This window comes from Plectropomus leopardus, chromosome 17 (assembly GCF_008729295.1).
Source record: "Plectropomus leopardus isolate mb chromosome 17, YSFRI_Pleo_2.0, whole genome shotgun sequence".
Taxonomy (NCBI): domain Eukaryota; kingdom Metazoa; phylum Chordata; class Actinopteri; order Perciformes; family Serranidae; genus Plectropomus; species Plectropomus leopardus.
The window spans coordinates 8231861-8251450 of NC_056479.1; the positions used below are offsets into that span (position 1 = coordinate 8231861).

Sequence of the window (19590 nt, forward strand, 5' to 3'; positions counted from 1 at the left end):
CCACGCAGTATGTCTGTGTCATAATGGTAAAGAGAAGCTGGTGGAGGATTTTCCAAAATATACATGCAGAGCTTCTATATGTTGGGTTTGGTTAAGAGAAACAGGGGGAATTGAGACAGACAGAGCGTGTATGTGTACGTGCCATCGTGTGTGTTTGCGCAATCAGTCAACGGGTGCAAGTACATCAACGCTCCCTTCCATCTGAGGGTATTGACAGTGTTAAATGTCTCCGTCCCTGAGTGAAGACTGCACTTTAGTCCGCCTCTCTATACAGAAGTGACCCGTTTTAGCGGCTTTGAGTTTGAAAAACCTCTTTTCATGATCCCCCTTCTCTTTCTGTGTCTCCTCTCCGGTCCCTATCTCTCCCATCCCCAAACTCTTTCATGAGCAGTCTCTCAGGGGCAGGGTTGTAACATAACCCTCCCCTCTTTTGTCTCCATTCTTTTCCTTATCCTTTCATCTTTTTAAACATTCAGGGGGAAAGGGGTTTGGTGAGATGGAAACCACTACTTGGTAAAGGAAAGAAAGAGATAGCATGTGAGAGAGGGGGAGGAAGGAGGAGTGGGGAGGCAGAGTCTCCCCCCTCCTCTGCTCATCCGCCAATTTATGGCTCTCCTTTTCAACAAGGCCATTCAAGGTGGGGAGGCTCAGTGGACGCGCTGTTCTCGCGGGTCAATAGCACTGAACCCTCGTCTGGTTTGTGTGGGGACGACTTATCTGCTCAGAGGACCCGTTGAACTGTCTGTCGGCCTGTGTGTCCCCCACAGACTTCCATTGTGTCTCTACTGGGCCTTCGCCGATTTCCCCAAAAGACCCGTGAGTGGACAGGGCAGCCAGTCACCAGCTCCTGTTTCCATCCTTTCAACTTTACAGGAAGCCGCCTGCATTCAAACAAACAACATATACAGGGAAATTATGTTTAATTACACTGAAAAACTGCAGCATTTAACTGTGAACATTCATGAAAATTTTAAATAAAAACAGCTGCGTTAAAGGAAAACTTCACCCCCCCAAATGATTATTTGTAAATCACTTACTCACCCCGTGTTATGCAGTATTTGTTTTATCTCGCATGCCTCCATGGTGAACGAAGAATCCAAACAAAGACAAACATTCTTGATGAATTGAAGCAAAAGGTGTCTGTGTTTAACAACAGCAAAACTATATCTAAAAATCATTTTACAAACTTTGACACAACTCCTGCAGTTTAATCCAAGTCTCATTTACCCAGTCGTATGCTCAGTACGTCTTAAACACATGCATTGTGGCTAAAACTCTAAAACGAAGTATTGCACTGTGCTGTTTATGTGGAAGTGTTTGAAATGTTACAGTTTTAGTGAAAATGCATGTGTTTGTGAAGCACAGAGCATATGACTGGATAAGTAAGACTTGGATTATACTGCAGGAGTTGTGTAAACATTTATAAACAGATGTTTTGATATAGTTTTGCTGTTATTAAACCCAACTTTTACTTGAGCCTTTCAAGAATGTTTACCATTTTTTGATTCTTTGTTGACTGCAGAGACGTGAGAAAAATTTCGTTTTCTCTCTAAAATTAACATAACCCATGGTGAGTAATGGACATACAAATGATAAAATAGGGGATAAAATATTCCTTCAAGGAGAAATATATACAGAACTTACATTTACAATGTCAGACATTATTACACTGAAAATACACATCCATTCACTGCATTTGCACAATCATCTTATTTTGTTGCTATAATAAAAAAAAAATGACAAATGCATTAGTGGATCAAGGAATAAATGTGCCAGATTGTTTTTCATTCAAGTAATGTGTGTTGCAATACTTTCAAACATCCCCAGATTTGGAGGCACACCAAAAACTAATCACCTGTTTCTTTGCCCGCGGCATCAATAAATATTTTCACTTTTTACAAGGAAGTAACTTTCAGTTACCTTTATGATAAATAATAAAAATCTGTCTACGTCTGAGACCACACAAGAACGAAGGACACCAATGTTGAAGGTAAATGCTTCATACACCACTTAAAACAGCCGGCAGGATGTTCACCATACAATGAATGTTGCTTATGAATATAATTTTTAGAAGACTAAGAATGGTTATAAATAAGAGGATATTCCAGGATTCAGTTTTTATAAAACAGCTGGTTGGGGTGATGTAGGTCTGGGCTGGGACTCAGGGAAACCCATGCTTAACATTACCCAGGACCCCCAAATTTGTATGTCCACCCCTGTTAAAACGCATGTATGGGATTTAGGAATGTGAATTATTTCCATACTGAACATTGTATCTGTGGTGTCTGTGCTTCTTCTGTATTTTCACTTTTGCAAACCACTACGTTTTGGAAACAGTGTCAAGAAAATATGTAAGCACTAATTACAGCCAATGAGGTCATCAAGATCCAAATGATCCCATCCAAGTGTTGCACTTCAGCAAGACACTCACCTGCCAAATAGCCAGGCACATACCCAAGACAAAAAAAAATCTGGTGCAAGCAAACAGGAAGCAATCTGAAACTCGGATTTGGCATTAAAACATAAAGTTACATCCTGAGGTCTGATTGAGCCAAATGAGATTATGTTGCAGTCTTGCACTTGCAGAAGGGGAGCCTTGACGAATTGCGCCATCCAGCTTCACTACAGCTTGTTTGTAATAATTTGCACTGTTACCAACCCATACTGAAGTCACATTACGTGGAGCCGTGCCAACAAAACACTGCTGGTAATTCGTCAAATAATTTTCTTGTGAACCGTGGGGCGGGGATGAAAAAAGGAGGGGGGAGGTAAAGGTAAAACATATCTCAGTCACGCACATGCTGAGTCTGACTTCACACACGTTTGTTTGAATGTATCAAATCTAGCTAGCATGAAATGTGACCTTTTTTTGGCTAATTTTATTTACCAAACGCTGGATTACAGTTCTATATTATATGCATATGTTTAGGAAACGAGTTTAAGACACATGTGTTCTCACAGATGTTACTCGTTGATATGTCGTAGGTCTCGTTTTAATATACTAACCTCCTGAGGAAAAAAAAACTTGTGCTTGTCTTTGCGCTTCACAGGAGAAACCAGAGTCGTTAGCCGTGTCAATTTCGCAGCGGAGAAGAAGAAGTTGCGCCGGAAGTACATTTTCATGTCTTCAAAATAGAACTATCGTTGCCAGTCAAGCGTTTCATCGCAATACAGCTTTTGCAAATTGATTTTACTTTGACAGTCAAAACCGGAAATTTTGATTCCGCCTCGCGCTAGCTTAACTGTTTGTCCGACTTTACGCGTTTCAGGCGGAGTTCAGGTCTTAAAACATTTGGCCAACTTCTTCACCTCTCCACTTCTTCGCTCACATATTTGAAATGAGATACATTTTCCCCGGGCCGCCTTGGAGGAGTAACAACTCATGGAATATTTAAACTTCATGGCACATTTTTGACACTTTTCTGGGCTCATTAAGCAGCCCTTTTTTCTCTGCAGTGGAAGCGCTCCCGGGACAGGAGACTTTTTCTGGTTTGTAACTTTACAGTTTTCCCCACCTTGTCGGATTTTTGGGGCGCACATGCGATGTCATGGACTATTAAAAGAAGAAAGACATGTTTGTGTCTAGTTTTGTGGTTTCCGTACGAAGGTGTTATTTGAGTTTATTATTTTAAAACCAGTTGAGTAACTGGCGACAGGACTCTATAATCAATGTGGTGTCAGCTGGAAGGACGCGGGGTCCGGATCTCACCTAAACGGTATGGATTTAAATCATACATGTAGGCCTTTAACAAATATTTTAGTGTTAAACAATGTGTATGCATTATTATGCGTATATATTTATTGATTTAATGATGTGTTTAGCCAGTTACTTTGACTACTAGTTACATAATGCGAGGAAGAAACCCTAGGATATATAATTAGGTCAGTTTATCAACCTCATGTACATATTTGGCTATTCAAAAGTCCATGCATTTCATTTATTTATTTATCAGATCACTTATTTACTTACACCCATGCATGCACACACAACTGGCACACTGTTTTTTTATCATCTTCAATTAAATTTTGGTTGATGTTTTATAATGCATTTTTAACTCATTTTCGTCGCACAAGGCTTTTGAACACTCCAGTCGAAGTTCAGTTTTACTTATTTTCATTGGCAGTCCTGCAGTTGTAGCCAATTTCGCATTTTGTTTTCGTTGGCAGTCAGTCAGGTGAGGTGAGAGCTACCGCGTGACAATCCACCCGCAGGTAGATCACACAGGTTGTAATATAAAACAAACCCGCTGCTGAAGTCTTAATTTGATACTGTCAAAAGATCAGGGGCTGAAAAAGCTCTGTGGGAGGTGAAAAAGTCATTTAGAATAAAAGAAATCATTCAGTGTTACAGTTTTACACGTTCTGTGGGATTACATGTCAAAATTAAGTCAGACAAGACTTTGTTGTGGTATTTTAGTGCATTACTACATGTACCTTATCAGCAGTGGTGGAAAAAGTACTCCGATCTTAAGTAAAACAGCGGTATAGTGTAGAAATACTCTTATTACAATTAAAAGTCATGTGTTCATAGTTTTTTAAGTAAAAGCACAAAAGTATTAGCATCAAAATATACACGGACTACCAAAGGTAAATGTGCTCATTATGCAGAATAATATATCACTGTATTACAATTATTGTATACATCACTTTAATATTGAAGCTGGTAAAAGTGGAGCTCATTCATATACCTTATCTGCTAGATGACTTGTGTATCCCCCTCCCCATTACCAATAAATGTTTTCTTTTAATGTATAATATTACATCACTACATCATGATGTATTTGTTGATTATCTGAATCCAGGAAATACCAAGTAATGAAAGTTATCAAATAATAACTGGAGTAAAATATTTAACTCTTAAATTAAATACAAGGTTGCAGAAAATGGAAATACTTAAGTATATGTACCTCAAAATTGCACACAAGTACAGTACTTGAGTGAACATACATGTAACATTCCACCGCCGCTCATCAGAAGTGTGTCTTGTCATCTTGTGTTTCTGAAAGAGAGAGATGATCATGTGATTGGAGAGAGATGCCACTGATAGAGTTGTTTCATTTGGAGCTGAGGTCAGAGGAGGAGGAGGAGGAGGAGGAGGAGGCTGGATGTGTGCAGGCTGAGCGTGGTATGAAACAATCACAGACCTGGAATTAATGGGCTGTTTGCACAGTGGGACAGCAAGGCACTGTAAATGAGCACATGTGAGGCCAAAGCTTTTACTCTACCCTCACAGAGAGAGAGAAAGTGAGGGCAAACATTTACCCACATGTGTTATATACCTCACATGGTGTCACAGCCACACTGTTTCTGACCTAACCTGTCGTAAAATCTGCCTAAAGACCTGATGTGAGGTGCAAACTGTCCTCCAATCAGCCGGCCTTCCAGACATTTTCCAACCCCGTTGACTTCAAAGAGGCAGGATTAGGTTAGGATGGGGCCTGGTCCCAACACTAACACACAGTGCATTAACTGTCTGTCGGATGGACGTGTCTGACATTAGCCACGCACGAGGGGGGCATTACTTTGTTAACAGGCTAATAGCACAGTAGCCACTGCCAGGTGTGGGGCTGCTTTATGGCATCTGCTTCCTGGGGAGGGTCTCACAGCCAGAGGCCCTCTGTGCCATAATTCCCCCTGATTTCGCCGTCACTCACGCTGTCTTATGTGGATTACACCCCTGTGGATCACACTGGCAGGCAGCACTCAAAACAGAAGTCAGACCAATTTGCCAGGTGCCAGACTTTGTGAAGAAACACTTTCATATAGTGTTTTCCCATGTGTTCATATGTGTCTGTTGTGTTTTACAGCAAAGTGTCTGTAGTGGCTGCACGTCAACAAAATAGTTGGATTCAAGAATTGAAGACTAAGTTAAAAAAAACATTTATAGTATTATAATTACAGCATTTAAAGCTGCAATTATTAAAGTCACTTAATCAATTAGTCAATCCACAGAATAATAGTCGCAAACTATTTTCGTAATTGATTAATCGTTTTAGAAAACAATTATCAGATTAATCAATAATTAAAATAACTGTTGCAAAGGGGGTTTGGACAAACCAAGACATCTGAAGATGTCACACTGGACTTTTAGAAATTGTAATTTGTCACTATATTGAAGAGACCAGGTAATTCATTTACTATCAAATAACTAATTTTCAAATTAATTAACCAATAATAAAAGATCATCTTTATTTTCAGCCTCAATGGCAATGATGTGATTTAGTATTTAATGTAAAAATGACCCCTGAATTCAACAGAATAATAGTTGCCAACTATTTTCATAACTGATTAATCTTTTCAGAAAATAATTGGAAGATTACAATCATGAAAGTAGTTGTTATAATCTGAATATTTCAGTGGTTTTGGACTTTTGGTCGCACAAACCAAGACGTCTGAAGACACCACATTGGGTTTAAGAGACTGTGATTTCTAACATTGAATAGACCAGGCAATAAACTGATTAATCAAATAACAAACTTTCAAACTAATCAAAAACAAAAGATGGTCTTAATTTGCAGCCCTAGCGGCAATGATGTTATTTAGACTTTAATATAAAAATGACCACTGAACTCAACAGAATAATAGTCGCCAACTATTTAACAGTCGATTATTCGTTTCAGTCATTTTTAAGGCAAACTTTTTCTGGTTCAAGCCTCTAAGACGTGACAATTTGCTGCTCTCTGTTTTCTTACAGTATAGTAGGTCTTTTGTTTTTTGTTATTTATTTGGGCATCCCCTTGGACTTGGAAGCTCCCCTTTGCTCCCCTTGGAAATTGCAATGGGTATTTTTCTAGTTTTTTTTATTTTTATGACCAGACAAGTCACTAATCAAGAAAAGAATCGGTAGATAATATGTTAAAAAAAAAAGAACAAAATATAGCGCAACATGCTTCACAATAAGAAGAATGCGGATAAACAGGGAAATGGTTAAATGGAAGCAATCAGTAACAATAGTAAAATAATCAATAAACAAATAACGTCAGTAACAGGAATAAAACACAACACTGGATAGTGATTTCAGAGGAAGGGAAACGCAGCACGTTACAAGACAAGTTGAAAAGCAAAGTGAAATAGATCTGTTTCGAGTTTTCACTTAAAAATGTTCTGTGAGGTCGTCTCCCTGATATCCTGCTGGGAATGTTACAGTATTGCACAGTTTGGAGGAAGAGTTTCTTCTGACCAACCGCGAAGGGTTCGAGTGAGCATAAATTCACACGAAACAAGTGGAAAACAGGCTGTTTAATTAATAGAATCAATGCTAAATAATTCAGGGTGCCACGGCGGCTCAGGGAGGCCTCGCCGTTAATGTCATAGTTTAGTCTGTTTAGTGTTTATTCATGGAGTTCTGCTCGGTGACGTGGTTTGTTCAGGCCCTTGTCCTGTGGTTTTTAGCGTATTCTTCCTGTGCTCATTTGGAAGAGTTCCAGGCTACGGAGATTAGGATTAACATAAGTGTGCAGTGTTGAGTGGGCTTTTATTTACTAAGTGAGGTTTTGGATTTAGAGAGACTGGGATTTGTGTGTGTGTGTGTGTGTGTGTCCGTCTGTGGGGGGAATCAGAGTGCTTGGGTCGGGTCCAGAGGGCGGAAGAACGTCGTGGTCCTCGTCTAGCCTTGCAGGGAGCGCAAATGATGCATGTCATTGTGGCAAATGGAGCATGGTGATGAAGTGCTGCTGCTGCTGCTGTTTTACAAAGAAACCACTTAGAGAGTGCGCTCGCCTGCCTTCTGTGTGGTGCCTGAGTGCTCCAAGAAAGCCCTTAAGAAGCAAATTGCTCCCTGCAAGAGACTCACATAACACAAATCCTGCAGATTCTTCCTGGATATTCACCATCCAATTCCAAAAGAGCTTCTCCTGCTATTAGAGATCGTATGCAACTTTGCTGCACACATTTTGTTTTCATCTTGCGCTGCCGTTGGCTGGTCTCTCCATGTTTTAGGGGTGTGTTAACAGCCCAATTTACCAATTATCTTGCTTTCATCACCTGATTTCTTTGGCAGGTCATCATAGATCAGTAGTTTAAGCAAACAGGAAGCTCAGCATGACATGCAGGCACTTTGTGCGCCCGAGGTGATTGCATGAGTGATGCGTCGACCAAACCTTGCTGCTCCTCGGCTGGCTATATTGTGCCCAGGGTGTGGCCCTGTTGACAACGTGTTCTGTCATTGAAAAGGGTTAACTTTTGTCATTCATGTGTTGACACTCACTTGATGGTCACTGATGATACATTCAGTCAGTCAACCAAAAGCAAACAAACACACATTTGTGACAGCCACTCCTTCACACTTGTGTTTTTTCTCTCTTCGCTGTCTGAGGAAGCCGTGAAGACACCGCGCCAGTAAAGCTGCATCTCTGACATTCTGATCATTCCACCTATTTTAACTCTTTGCAAGTGACCTCCTCCCTGCTTTCAAACAACACTGAAGGCTCACCTCCTCAGAGCGCCGTCCCACTGTGCATGCCACATGGACGGGGGACTGGAATTTTTTTCTGGTTAGTCACAGGTGTCCCTGACTATGAAACACAAATGAATCACCTCTGCCTGACTTATGATTCATGTTTCATGCAGATGATGTCAGACATGACAAACTACCTGAAAAGTCTCCTGGGAAGTGTTTACATTTGGCTCACACGAGGGAGTGTTTTATTTGACTTCTGTACAGATTTGTTGGCTAATAGTCATTGTAATGGCTTTTCAATGTGTCACTATATAACATAATGTGTTCTTAAGTTATTAACATCACTTTTTTGATAAATCTGGTAAAATGTGATCAGCATTCACTTGGACACACGTGCTTTAGTTTTTATTTAATGTTGCAACTTAAACATTTTGGGGATTTTTTTTTGGTGCAACTGTAAATTGTTTTGTATTAAAATAATAAATAAAATCAAGTTAAGTGCACAGTCTAATTTGTTGGCATTTAATATAATTAATTCAAATAACTAAACAGACTAGGACCACAACTAATTTTTTATCTTTGATTAATTTGCTGATAATTTTCTCAATCCACTTCATCCAACCTTGGTCTGTAATGCATCAAAAAATGGTTTAAAAAATGTATTCATCTCTGTTTCTCATGGCAAAAGGTGACCAGTTGTTTGCCTCCTCTGGCAAAAATAATTGGAGGCTAATATTATTGTCATCAATTGACTGTGGCATGCTTTGTTTTAGTCAGTGCAAAGGTATTGGTGAAACTAAAGACATCCATTGGTACCAGCCATGTTGGCAAAGCTTGTTGGGGAGGGAGGTAAATAACACTCCAAATTTAGGCAAAATGTTGGCGAAATTTTGGAAAAACTACAATGGTGTGCCACCCTAAGATTTTCAGAAAACCCTATTTTGTCACTCCTATGAAATATGAAATATTTCTATGTGGGCTCTGAAGGTTGAGGTCTTCAAATGTTGTGTTTTGTCCATCCAAAACCCAAACGTATTGAAATATTTTAATATAAGGCAAGAAAAAGCTGCAAATGTTTACATTTGAGAAGCTGAAAGTATTACATGTTTTTACGCAGAAACAGACTTTCAAGCAGCTCTAAAATAAACTTTTAATGACATTTTAGAAACAGACTCTGCACTTTTAAATAACATTCTGTCCTGTTTTCAAGATTGTAAATGTCACCTACTGCTACTGCTGCATGACTTCACCCCTAGAAGATTTATTACAAAGATTCTGCAGTATTTGTTTCATATTTTGCCACGCAAAATCAACTGCTAATCCTTTTGTGACTACAAGCTGCACAAAGTTTAAATAATGCATGTTATGGCAAGCAGGGTGTTTACAATAGTGAAGATATATATCACTAAACAAACTCTGCCAGTCTGAGGCAGCGTATTTATTGTATCATGTTCAGGCATCATCTTTTGAAAGAAAAACAAATTCCACCACACCACAGGTGTGTTCACATTGAATACCTGAGGTTTACCTTTAGCGGAGTTGTGATGCTTTCCTCTAATTTGTGTGTTTTTGCGAGCAGATCTGAGGTAAACCATGATTGTTATGGAGATTTCCAGATTACTGGATCCTGGAAAAACCTGCAACAACAGAAAAAAAGAAAAGAAAAGTTATACCCTTAAAATCTGAAAATGGGGGCTTGTTTTCTTCGGTTGCAGATGTCTTCTGAATCCATTTCCTTTGGCTGTAAAGTTCTTGACTTGCATACATACCAGGTTGTCAGTGTGTCCGTTTGAAGGTCAGTGCTTCAGAATCTACAGTGTTCATAGCTGAACTCCATCTCCCCACATGAAGAAGCAGAGCGTGACCTTGCTGTACTTGGTACTATTTTTCCACGACTTCTGCCAAGATTTTAAAGCCATACCTCAGTGGTTAAAGCAGCAGGGTCATAAAGCTGCGGGCCACCAGTAAAACTTCTCATTTTACATCTTAATTGAGGTACTTATGTTAACTGTATAAGCCACAATTTGCATTGTTTAAACTAACATTGTCTCTCTGTCTCTCCCATCTATCTACTCTTATCAGCTGATACGTCTTGGGAGTGATGCACTGGCTTCCCCTGGTTGCCATGGTGATTGCCTCGGCCCTGCCCTTCCCTCACAACCCCGTGTCCAGGATTGCCGCCGCAACGACAGAGCCTGGCTTCGACAACCGCAGAGAGCCCCATCATGCTCGCCTCGCGGCCCCCCCTGTGGACTACAACTTCCATGGAAATGCCTCCTTGCAAACGGACTACAACATGGCTGCTGCTCTTAGCCAACACACCAACAGACAAAACCTCCAGAACCATAGGGATTATGTGAAATCCTCCGTAGATGAAGAGACTTCCACGTTCAAAGTGGACAATCAGGCAACCTTCCAATCCAATAGCAACTCAGGCAGCGATGACAGAAGCGGTGTCACTGTGGACGTTCCCACAGAAGGAGGAACACTCAGGACCGAGGATGTTTCCCAGGATAATTCTCGACCAAAGGATTACAAAGCTGAAAGCAGCAGCAGAAGCAGGCGAGATTACTCAAGTTTTGCTGACTTTTCCAAGAAGGACAATCTTCAGGACTCTACAGAAAGACTGTTGCTGGTTTCCACAGCGAAAACCCATAATGCAGTCAGTCCTGCTGCTGATCTAAAGGGTCAAAGAGGACCAGAACCAACTGTTTCCTCGGAGACGCTCAGAAATTCACCCACGATCGGGATGGGAAGCACGTGGACACCAGGGGCCGAAAGAGGTCGAACCGAGATGAACTTGGAGGCAGGGCTTGGTCTTGGGACCGTGTTGGAAAATATCTTTGAAGGAGACGAGATGTTTCTGGATGCACATCCGCGAGTCTTGTTCTCACCGTCCCCGTCGCCTCCAGAACACCCGCCTCTCCTGCTCATGCTGGAGACCGGCATGCTGGAGGAGGACAGGGAGGAGCAGGAGGACATGGACGGACACATAGAGGGTCACGGGGATCGAGCGATCGATAGGAGCACAACTCTGAGTTGGGCTGACTCTTCTCGAGTCACAGAGGCTGCCCACCCTGTCAGAAGGGATAAACGCTCACATTTAATCGACAGACGGAGAGGCGAAAAGTCGGTGTGCGAGTCGGAAAGTGTTTGGGTCACCGACAAAAAGACTGCCATTGACTCCCACGGGCAGAAGGTCACCATCTTGCAAGAGATCCAGACGCAGACAGGGCCACTCAAACAGTACTTCTATGAGACTCGCTGCAGAGAGGCCGAGCAGCCGAGCAACGCCGGCAGGTCAAGGGCTGGCGCCGCTCTGAGACCTGCCGGGACAGGCGTAGCTGGGGCCGGCTGCTTGGGCGTGGATAAAAAACAATGGGTGAGCGAGTGCAAAGCCAAGCAGTCGTACGTCCGAGCCCTCACAAAAGACGCTAACAACAGAACAGGATGGAGGTGGATTCGCATCGACTCGTCCTGCGTGTGTGTGCTGCTGTCCAGAACCAATCAGGCGCTTGGGAGGGAGGTCTTGACGAGGAAGGGGAGAGGCTGAGAGAGAGGAAGGGGGAGATAAAGAGAGAAGGCAAGAAGTAGAAAGTGACACAGAGCAGATGGCTGTGACATCCTTGTGTGTGCACATCCTTAAACATGACTTCTCTCTCTCCTCCATCACAACTTCAAAAGACTTTTGCAAAAAACAAGAAGACCTCAACACTAGATCTTAGGGAAAAATGTCACATAGAGATTTGACTTTAAAAAGTACTGTTTTTGTATGATGTATCTACATAATCTAAGTTATTTTTGATTAGTATGTAAGCATGTGTATGTCTTTGATATTAATATATTCCTTTATATATGTGTACAATATGACACCAGTATACCTTTATGTATGAAGATATGTATATCTGTGTGTATTTATAGAAGAAGTCTTCATGGAGTGGTAGGTCTCTCCAGTGTCTGATGATAATTCCAGCCTCTGGGCCGCTCAGGTTGTGAGAGGAAGGAGCGCCACCTACTGAGGCTCCGTTTTACTGCTCCACACTGTCCCCAGATGGATTAATGTGACAGTGCTTTTAGATACAGAAACTACAGCATGGGCAATCTTTAGCACGGTTTCACTCAGGCTGATGATTTGACAGTTTTGTAGCAGGAAAACATCTCCGTCTGTAGAACATGTTCGATGTGGTTCATGAATGCAAACCCATGTGGTTTGTAAATTATACAACACCTAAACAAGCTAATTTTAACATCTGTTGGTTTGTTCAGTTTGCCTGCCAAAATGTGGTAATAAAGGATCTTTGTACTCGGCAAATTATTTTCACACAAATTAACTGATGGAAATGTGCAGAATTTCATTCTCAAAGCACTCTGGGATTCATCTTGCAAAAGGAGAGTTATCAGGGGGGACTGTACTTTATTTATCAGGGGAGCTGGGGCGTGACTTTTTTGTTGTTGTTTTTTTAATATCACCACCCTCCCCAGAGCAATAAAAAATATTTCTCCTCAAGCCTCCCTGATGAACTGGGGAAAATGCATGACCCTCCCTCCACCATTAATAAATAAATACCCATATCTCTCTATAACCTTTCAGGCTGCAATTAATGGTGTTTAAAAAAAGAACAAGGGTATTTACAATAAATACAAAATTCGACCATTTAAAGGTGAATATTCCTCCCTGAAGCAAAAATTTAAAAGAAAGCATAACTCCTTCCCCAGTTCCTTAAAATTATTTGAAGGGTCTCACCCGTTGTGCAAAAGAGTCAAGCCCTTATGCACTGAAGTCCAGATTCCTGATATTACAAATTTTTAAAGCTTCACTGAAACTAATACTACTTGCACTTACTGTTGACAAAATGTAGATTAACCTGACTCACTCCAATAATCATATTCCTACATAAAACCTCCCTCTGCAGGGGACTACACTACTCACCTTTAGACTTACCTGCAATGCTTTAATAAGAAAAAGTTCATTTGTTTAAAAATCCATCTCATATTTGCTAAAAAAATAATCTTTTGAAAATGTAAAAGCATTACATTTAATTGTCTGTACATGTACACACTGTGGTAAATGTACTTGGTTAAACTCACCCCTGCACACAGACGATTACCTGCAGAAAGGGAAAGAATAAAACAAATCAACGGGGAAAAGAAAAGTGGAGGAAATTTTGCGATGATCAGCAGATCCACCTGGATCGCTTTATTTTTTTTCCTTTTACATCACCATTTTTATCATCATCATTATTGTTTATTTTCCAGATGATATTTTCAATTTGTATTACTATCACTTTAATCATGGAAATCTGTTAAATCATTGCACAATTTGTTCTCAAAATGTACACATACAGTAGCGTATTTGAATGACCATTTTCAATGTTTCATATTTACTTTTTAAAACTAGTTCAAATTAAGTCAAGAAGGAACGGAACATGTACATACATTTATCCAATACATACCTAAAGAAAATAAATAGATATCGTAAAAAATAAAAAATACAACTGAAAAAAATACACACATTTTACAAATTGATCCCCAGGCTCCCGACCCCCTGTAGGTTTATCATACAGATATATATTTTTTTTTAAAGACACCTCATATCATCTTCACCACCAAAAAAATGTTTGTAGGTCATTGTCGTTTGTTTGACATGCATCGTAAACACAGAGGCTAAAGGTTTTGTTTCCTGGGCTTCCTCGGGCTCGCCCTCTCTCCCTGCCTCTCCCTGATCTCATCCCCCAGAGAGCTCTTGGTTTCTGTTATGGCTTGTGTGTGCAGTAAAATGACCGGCTTCTGTCCATCCTTTCAGTTCTTTTCTTTTTTTTTTTTTTATCTCCGTCCTCCCCGTGAGACGCTGTTTCATCTCTCTGCCGCCTCTCCTATCATCAGGATTACCCAAGACCCTGAGCTGATGATTACAAGTCGTGAAGCGCACAATGACATCATGAAGGGCCAGCGAGGAGTTCAAATCTGGCCTCAACGTCATGTCAAGTTATGTCATGTCTCATTCCTTCTTAAATATATAATACTGCGGTACCACTTTCTAATCAGACATACTTTACTATCCTTACACGACTATTTTCATGTTCATTATATTTTATGTTTACATTATTTATAGGCCAGTAATAATTTACTATATTATTAAAAATGGCTTTTGAGTTGCCAGTTATGAAAAAAAAATCTATATTATTGTTGCATTTTTGCTTTGTCTTTTTAGCAAACTCTTTATTCCATTAATTAACAACTTATTATTGATTTAAGATCCACACAGGATATATTTTTGTGATGGAAGAACCCTTTATTAATTACTAAAGCAGAATTTTAATGTAGACCTTTGACTCTTTGCCTCAGCGTCCTCTGTTTCTGCTGCTCGAAATAACAGTGGTAATGGTATATTTCAGCAGCGCTCCAAGTTTTCAAACAATCCAGTCGGTGCCAGACAAGGAACATACCTGGTGTCACAGAGGTCTGTCACCATAATGAAAAGACTTAAGATGACAGAAACTATGTGGGTTCCCGTAGGGTCGGGCTTCATTTTTTTGGGCCCAATTAAAGCTGTATTTTGGATCTAATGGCTCACTATTATGTCCAAAAAAGGTATGCTCTTTTACATTCGGATCCTAATACTTAGCTACAAAAGTCTGCAGTTTTATATATATATTTATATATATATATTTCAGAGCTAATGTACAGTATGTGTTTGAGCTTTGTGGGGTCCACAGAACTAGAGCAAATTTTACACCATCAAAATTAATTTTTTCACAACTTAGCAACCCAAAATATGTCTTTATCAGTAGCTTTTTTTTTTTTTTTTACTGATCTATAAAACATTATTAAGAATTTATTGTGCTCAAGCATTTTAGTATTGCACTTTGAAAAAGTTGGGGCACTCACAAGAGGCAGATAAAAAAAATCAAATAAGTTGAAGCATCAGAGAGGGAGATATCGTGACTTTTTAGTCCCCAGTATAAGTAAAGCTCCAAGAATGCTGGATCCTACATTTCCCATAATGCAACTCAGTAGCGTCTTTTTGCAAAGCTTCTCCAGCACCTTAGAAAACACTATACAACTGTTTTTACAGGTTTATCTAATTTCTAGTAAACTGAACTTCATGTGACATATCTGTGGAATGGCCCTTTAACATTGATAAAGCCCAGACTTTAAAGTCTTTGTAAAGTACACCTTTACAGAAAGTGGTACCAACACTAAATTAATGGATTCCCTGCCATCGACATCATGAACACAGTGCCTCTGCGGCTTCGCTCCACCCTGTCCCGTCCACCTCTGTGCCTTTGATCTCTATAATGGGGTCTCTTCAAAAGAGATTACTCAGCCTATCGGCTTTCAAGGTGCCAAAAGACAAAGCATGAGGAGGGTCCCTCTGATGTGGTCGGAGCCAAACAGCGGTCTGAACTCGGACGTGTTTTACTACACCACTCCGACCAACTTGGGACACTTACACACCCCTGACAAGGCCAACAATAGAGCCACAATGGCTGACACTGGACACCATGAGCAGAAAGGAGAACACGGTTTATGACCATCCGGCCGTTTCCCCCCCGATCAGTTTACAATTTTAAACATCCTTCTAGTCATTTTTCAAATCTTAACTTCACGGTGAGGTTAACTTCTGCCCCGGCTCTCAGTAAAAACACCTGTTGTTGAGCAGAAGTTATAAGGCGACACGTTTAAGTTGTTTTCAGACTGTAAGAGAATAAATGGCAGCACGTAGTGGTTCCCTCTGAACGTAGGAAAATGAGCCCTGATATTGCCAACTCTGCTGACTGTGTGCAGACTCTGACAGGAATGAGGAGGGGGAGGAAACGTGCCGGACTGACACCAGTGTTGTCCTTCGTTAAACCCCACAGCACAGTCACGCCGAGAGAGGAAGAGCAAAGACAGAACGACAGGAAGAGAGAGACAGAGAGAGAAAGAACAGCTGATCCCATTCAACCTTCCCAGTCTGGTCGGAAAATACATTCATACATTCTTCATGTCATTTTCCCCCTTCATTACTTTGCTTCTGTTATTGCAGAATGGTCAGACCGATAGATTTATTTTGAAGTTAAATGGTTATATTCATTGCTTCTTTCTCCGTGGATGAGCGAGCGGGGTCCTCTAGTCCCAATCCAGTCAGCGCCCTGGGGAGAGAAACAGCATTATTCCCACGTCACTGCTTCCGCAGCCTTAATTCAACTCTCCTTAAATCCCCACCAACTGAAACCCACCACTTAAAGACCTTAGGGCGACTCCTAAAATCCCAGGCTCAAACCAATCTGCCTCAACAAACAAAAACATAAAACAAGGAGGCTCAAGGAAATGTGTTCGGCACATGTGAAAGGAGACTCGGATGTTTTTGTTTCACCACACCGATAAAACCCCGCACGGATGAAACACCACTAGACAGTTAAATAAACGTGTGTTCTCACCTCAGCCCCTCAACAGGAGTACGTCCTCACTGAGGCAGATTCACCCCGGGCACCAGAGTTGGCTGTTTTTGGAGAAAAGGGGAAACAGACACAGACGGGGTCATTATCACAATGTCTTAAACAGCGCTGACCTTCCACATGCATTCCTATTAAGAAGCAGAATGAGGGATAATAGTCTTCCTCTGCACTTTGAAGCGTCTGTTCCTTGTTATAGTCAGTTCCTTTACTGAAGAAAAGAGAAAATTCCTCTGCCGAACTAATGGCAGAGTAGCATGAAAACAACCAACATGCATGTGTAACTCTGGTCGTGCCTTTCCTGCGGCTTATATAACATGGCTGACGGAAGAAGTACTGAGATCCTGTACTTCAGTTTAAGTACTAATACCACACAGTGAAAATACTGTGTAGGTTACCTAATACAGTAGGTTTTTTAACTAATATTCATTTACGGTTGCATTAATGTGTGAGCTAAATTTAATTCCTTTATCTCCTGTTGCGCAATGTGTCACATTCTATAAAATCATCATAAATGTGTCGTGTAGCTGTCCTGTGAGACCAACACGTATCTAAAAAGTCAACGTTTCATGGAGTCAGAAGCCCTGTTTTCAGCTTTGTGACAATGCATTTGCCCGCTGATCCAAGATGGTTTTTAAAGGGTCTGTATGCAACATTAAGAGCATAAATAAAGCAGCAAACCACAATTTCCTGTGTACAGATATAGTGGAGTGATGGCGTTTTGAGCGGAGGATGGAGTCACGCTACTTATTTGTGTGTTACAATCCCAGCCTCTCTGTGGTTTGTTGAGGTAAGCGGGTCAGGACGCACATGCATGTTATAGCAGCACCACACCACCTGCATGAGCAGTACGTGATGGCTACCGCACTGCTGTGGCTCACACGTGGTGTTCACACAGATAGTACGGCTGCTGCAGAGCTGCCTGCTGCTACAGAGCTGCCTGCTGCTGCTGCAGAGCTGCCTGCTGCTGCTGCAGAGCTGCCTGCTGCTGCAGAGCTGCCTGCTGCTGCAGAGCTGCCTGCTGCTGCTGCAGAGCTGCCTGCTGCTGCTGCAGAGCTGCCTGCTGCTGCTGCAGAGCTGCCTGCTGCTGCTGCAGAGCTGCCTGCTGCTGCAGAGCTGCCTGCTGCTGCAGAGCTGCCTGCTGCTGTACCTACTCTATTTCCAGGATCAAAAATGCCAGTACTCCACTCATTTCTGAAGCCCTGCAAGCTACTGCATTGTCAACAACACGGTCATAACAATATTTCACAATAAAGAACCTTGTGTTAACAAATGAAGGGATTCTGTCAACAGAAACGTTGTCAGAAGACTTTTATTTTTAGAAGGGAAACAGAAAAGATTCAGTTAAAAAGAAATGTTTCTATTTTTTCATGTCTGTGACAGATACAGCTATTAAATTTGTAGTGAAATTTGATACAATGTCTGAATAAAATTAAACATTTTCTGTCTGTTTTTGTTAAAAACCACACAGAGTGTAAATGCATCTATGTATCCCACTGGCTATCTCATCACTATACACTGCGCTCCTATGGCAGTTGTTGCTGATATCGTGACGACACCATCATGGAAGTGTAGTACCTACCCTTCAGTCACCCCCTGCTTAACACTGTTGCGTTACTTAGACGTTTCTGCTCAAGGATCATTTCAAATCCAGATGTTAACACATGTATCATCAGATCTGCAGATCACCTGATCAGCTACAACAGACCTTTGGCCCTGATTCCTGTCATGCTCTACATGTGAGTAACGCCATATAGAGTAACAGGTCATCGTCTAAATTGAGACGCGCCTCGAGGGCTCGGAGTGTGAATGTGAATATGAGAGCGGAGGTGTCAGAGGTCGGGGATCTTACTCACCATCACTCTGAACCTTTCTCAGGGTAACGGAGGGCGTGGAGATGGCTGAGGCACGGAAGTTAGCAGGCAGGGTCTCGGCAGAGTCGGAGGTCACGCCCCGAAGGTCTTTCTCTCTAAACATCTTCCTCCAGGAGGGCGAGCGGGTGAACGTCTTCGTTCCATCCTGCTAGACAGACAGAATGTGAACAGAAAGACGGAAACTCAGATAATCCTTCTGTTGTATAATCTCAAATTTTTCTCTTATTATTTGAGCTGATTAGCATGCTGACCTCATCAGGTCGCCTCTCGGTTCCCATGGAGATGAGGGAGTTGTACTCCTGCTCCAGGAGCTGTCTGGCCTGCAGGAGAGAAGTGATGTAGAGAGTTGAGATTGGTTTGGACTCTGCAGATGACATATTTTCAGGGCAGGTGTGCTGCCAGTCAGTAGTTCATGTTTGAATATTATTCCTGCTTTAAAAACACGTCATACTTACTTACTGTCCTATTTGAGGCTCTGAAGGTCAAAGAAATTTTGACTTATGTATTGTTTAAGACTGAAACTACAGATATCATGAAGCTGTGAAAGAGGCTGCAGTGTAAACTGTCAGGGAACGTGCGCATCGCCAGTTCAGACTCACTAAAAGTGCTTCTGTTTTCCACGGACCAAGCTCAGATTTTTATTATATCTGATAACCGTATGGAAACAACCCCTACAGAGGTAGAACTTTTTGTTAGAGAGAAAGATCTGTTTTGTTTAACCAGAAAAAGCCCTGAAATCGCTCACATCAAATCTTCAGACTCAACTTCAATAAACATGAATTTTATTCTTGTAAAACACACTTAATTCAAAATCTACAGAAATATAATCAACTCAACAAAACTGTCTTGGTTCATCTTTCCAATGTTCCAACAATATCCA

The 19590-nt window shown here is 41.2% G+C and overlaps 2 protein-coding genes across 3 annotated transcripts in view; one reads left to right on the forward strand and one right to left on the reverse strand.

The window, feature by feature from the left end:
- Positions 1-2909: 2909 nt before the first annotated feature.
- On the forward strand, positions 2910-12970 carry LOC121956853. Of its 2 annotated transcripts, none has more exons than XM_042505258.1 (2): positions 2910-3716; positions 10481-12970. In XM_042505258.1, exon 2 carries the CDS (start codon positions 10500-10502, stop codon positions 11949-11951), a length of 1452 nt encoding a protein of 483 aa, XP_042361192.1. In that variant the 5' UTR covers positions 2910-3716; positions 10481-10499; the 3' UTR covers positions 11952-12970. The 2 variants fall into 2 exon arrangements, with proteins under 2 accessions (XP_042361192.1, XP_042361193.1); XM_042505259.1 differs by having other exon boundaries at positions 2910-3489.
- Positions 12971-14558: 1588 nt separating this feature from the next.
- The window catches only part of ppfia3 (PTPRF interacting protein alpha 3), a 33512-nt gene continuing 28480 nt past the window's right edge, over positions 14559-19590 (reverse strand). The window contains 4 exon segments of the mRNA XM_042505293.1: positions 14559-16533; positions 16822-16883; positions 18693-18858; positions 18962-19030. Of these exon segments, the coding sequence (XP_042361227.1) occupies positions 16831-16883; positions 18693-18858; positions 18962-19030 (288 nt within the window). The 3' untranslated portion in view covers positions 14559-16533; positions 16822-16830.

Coding starts and splice junctions, on each gene's coding strand:
- LOC121956853 (XM_042505258.1), top strand. CDS start 10,500: ATGCACTGGCTTCCCCTGGTTGCCATGGTGATTGCCTCGGCCCTGCCC.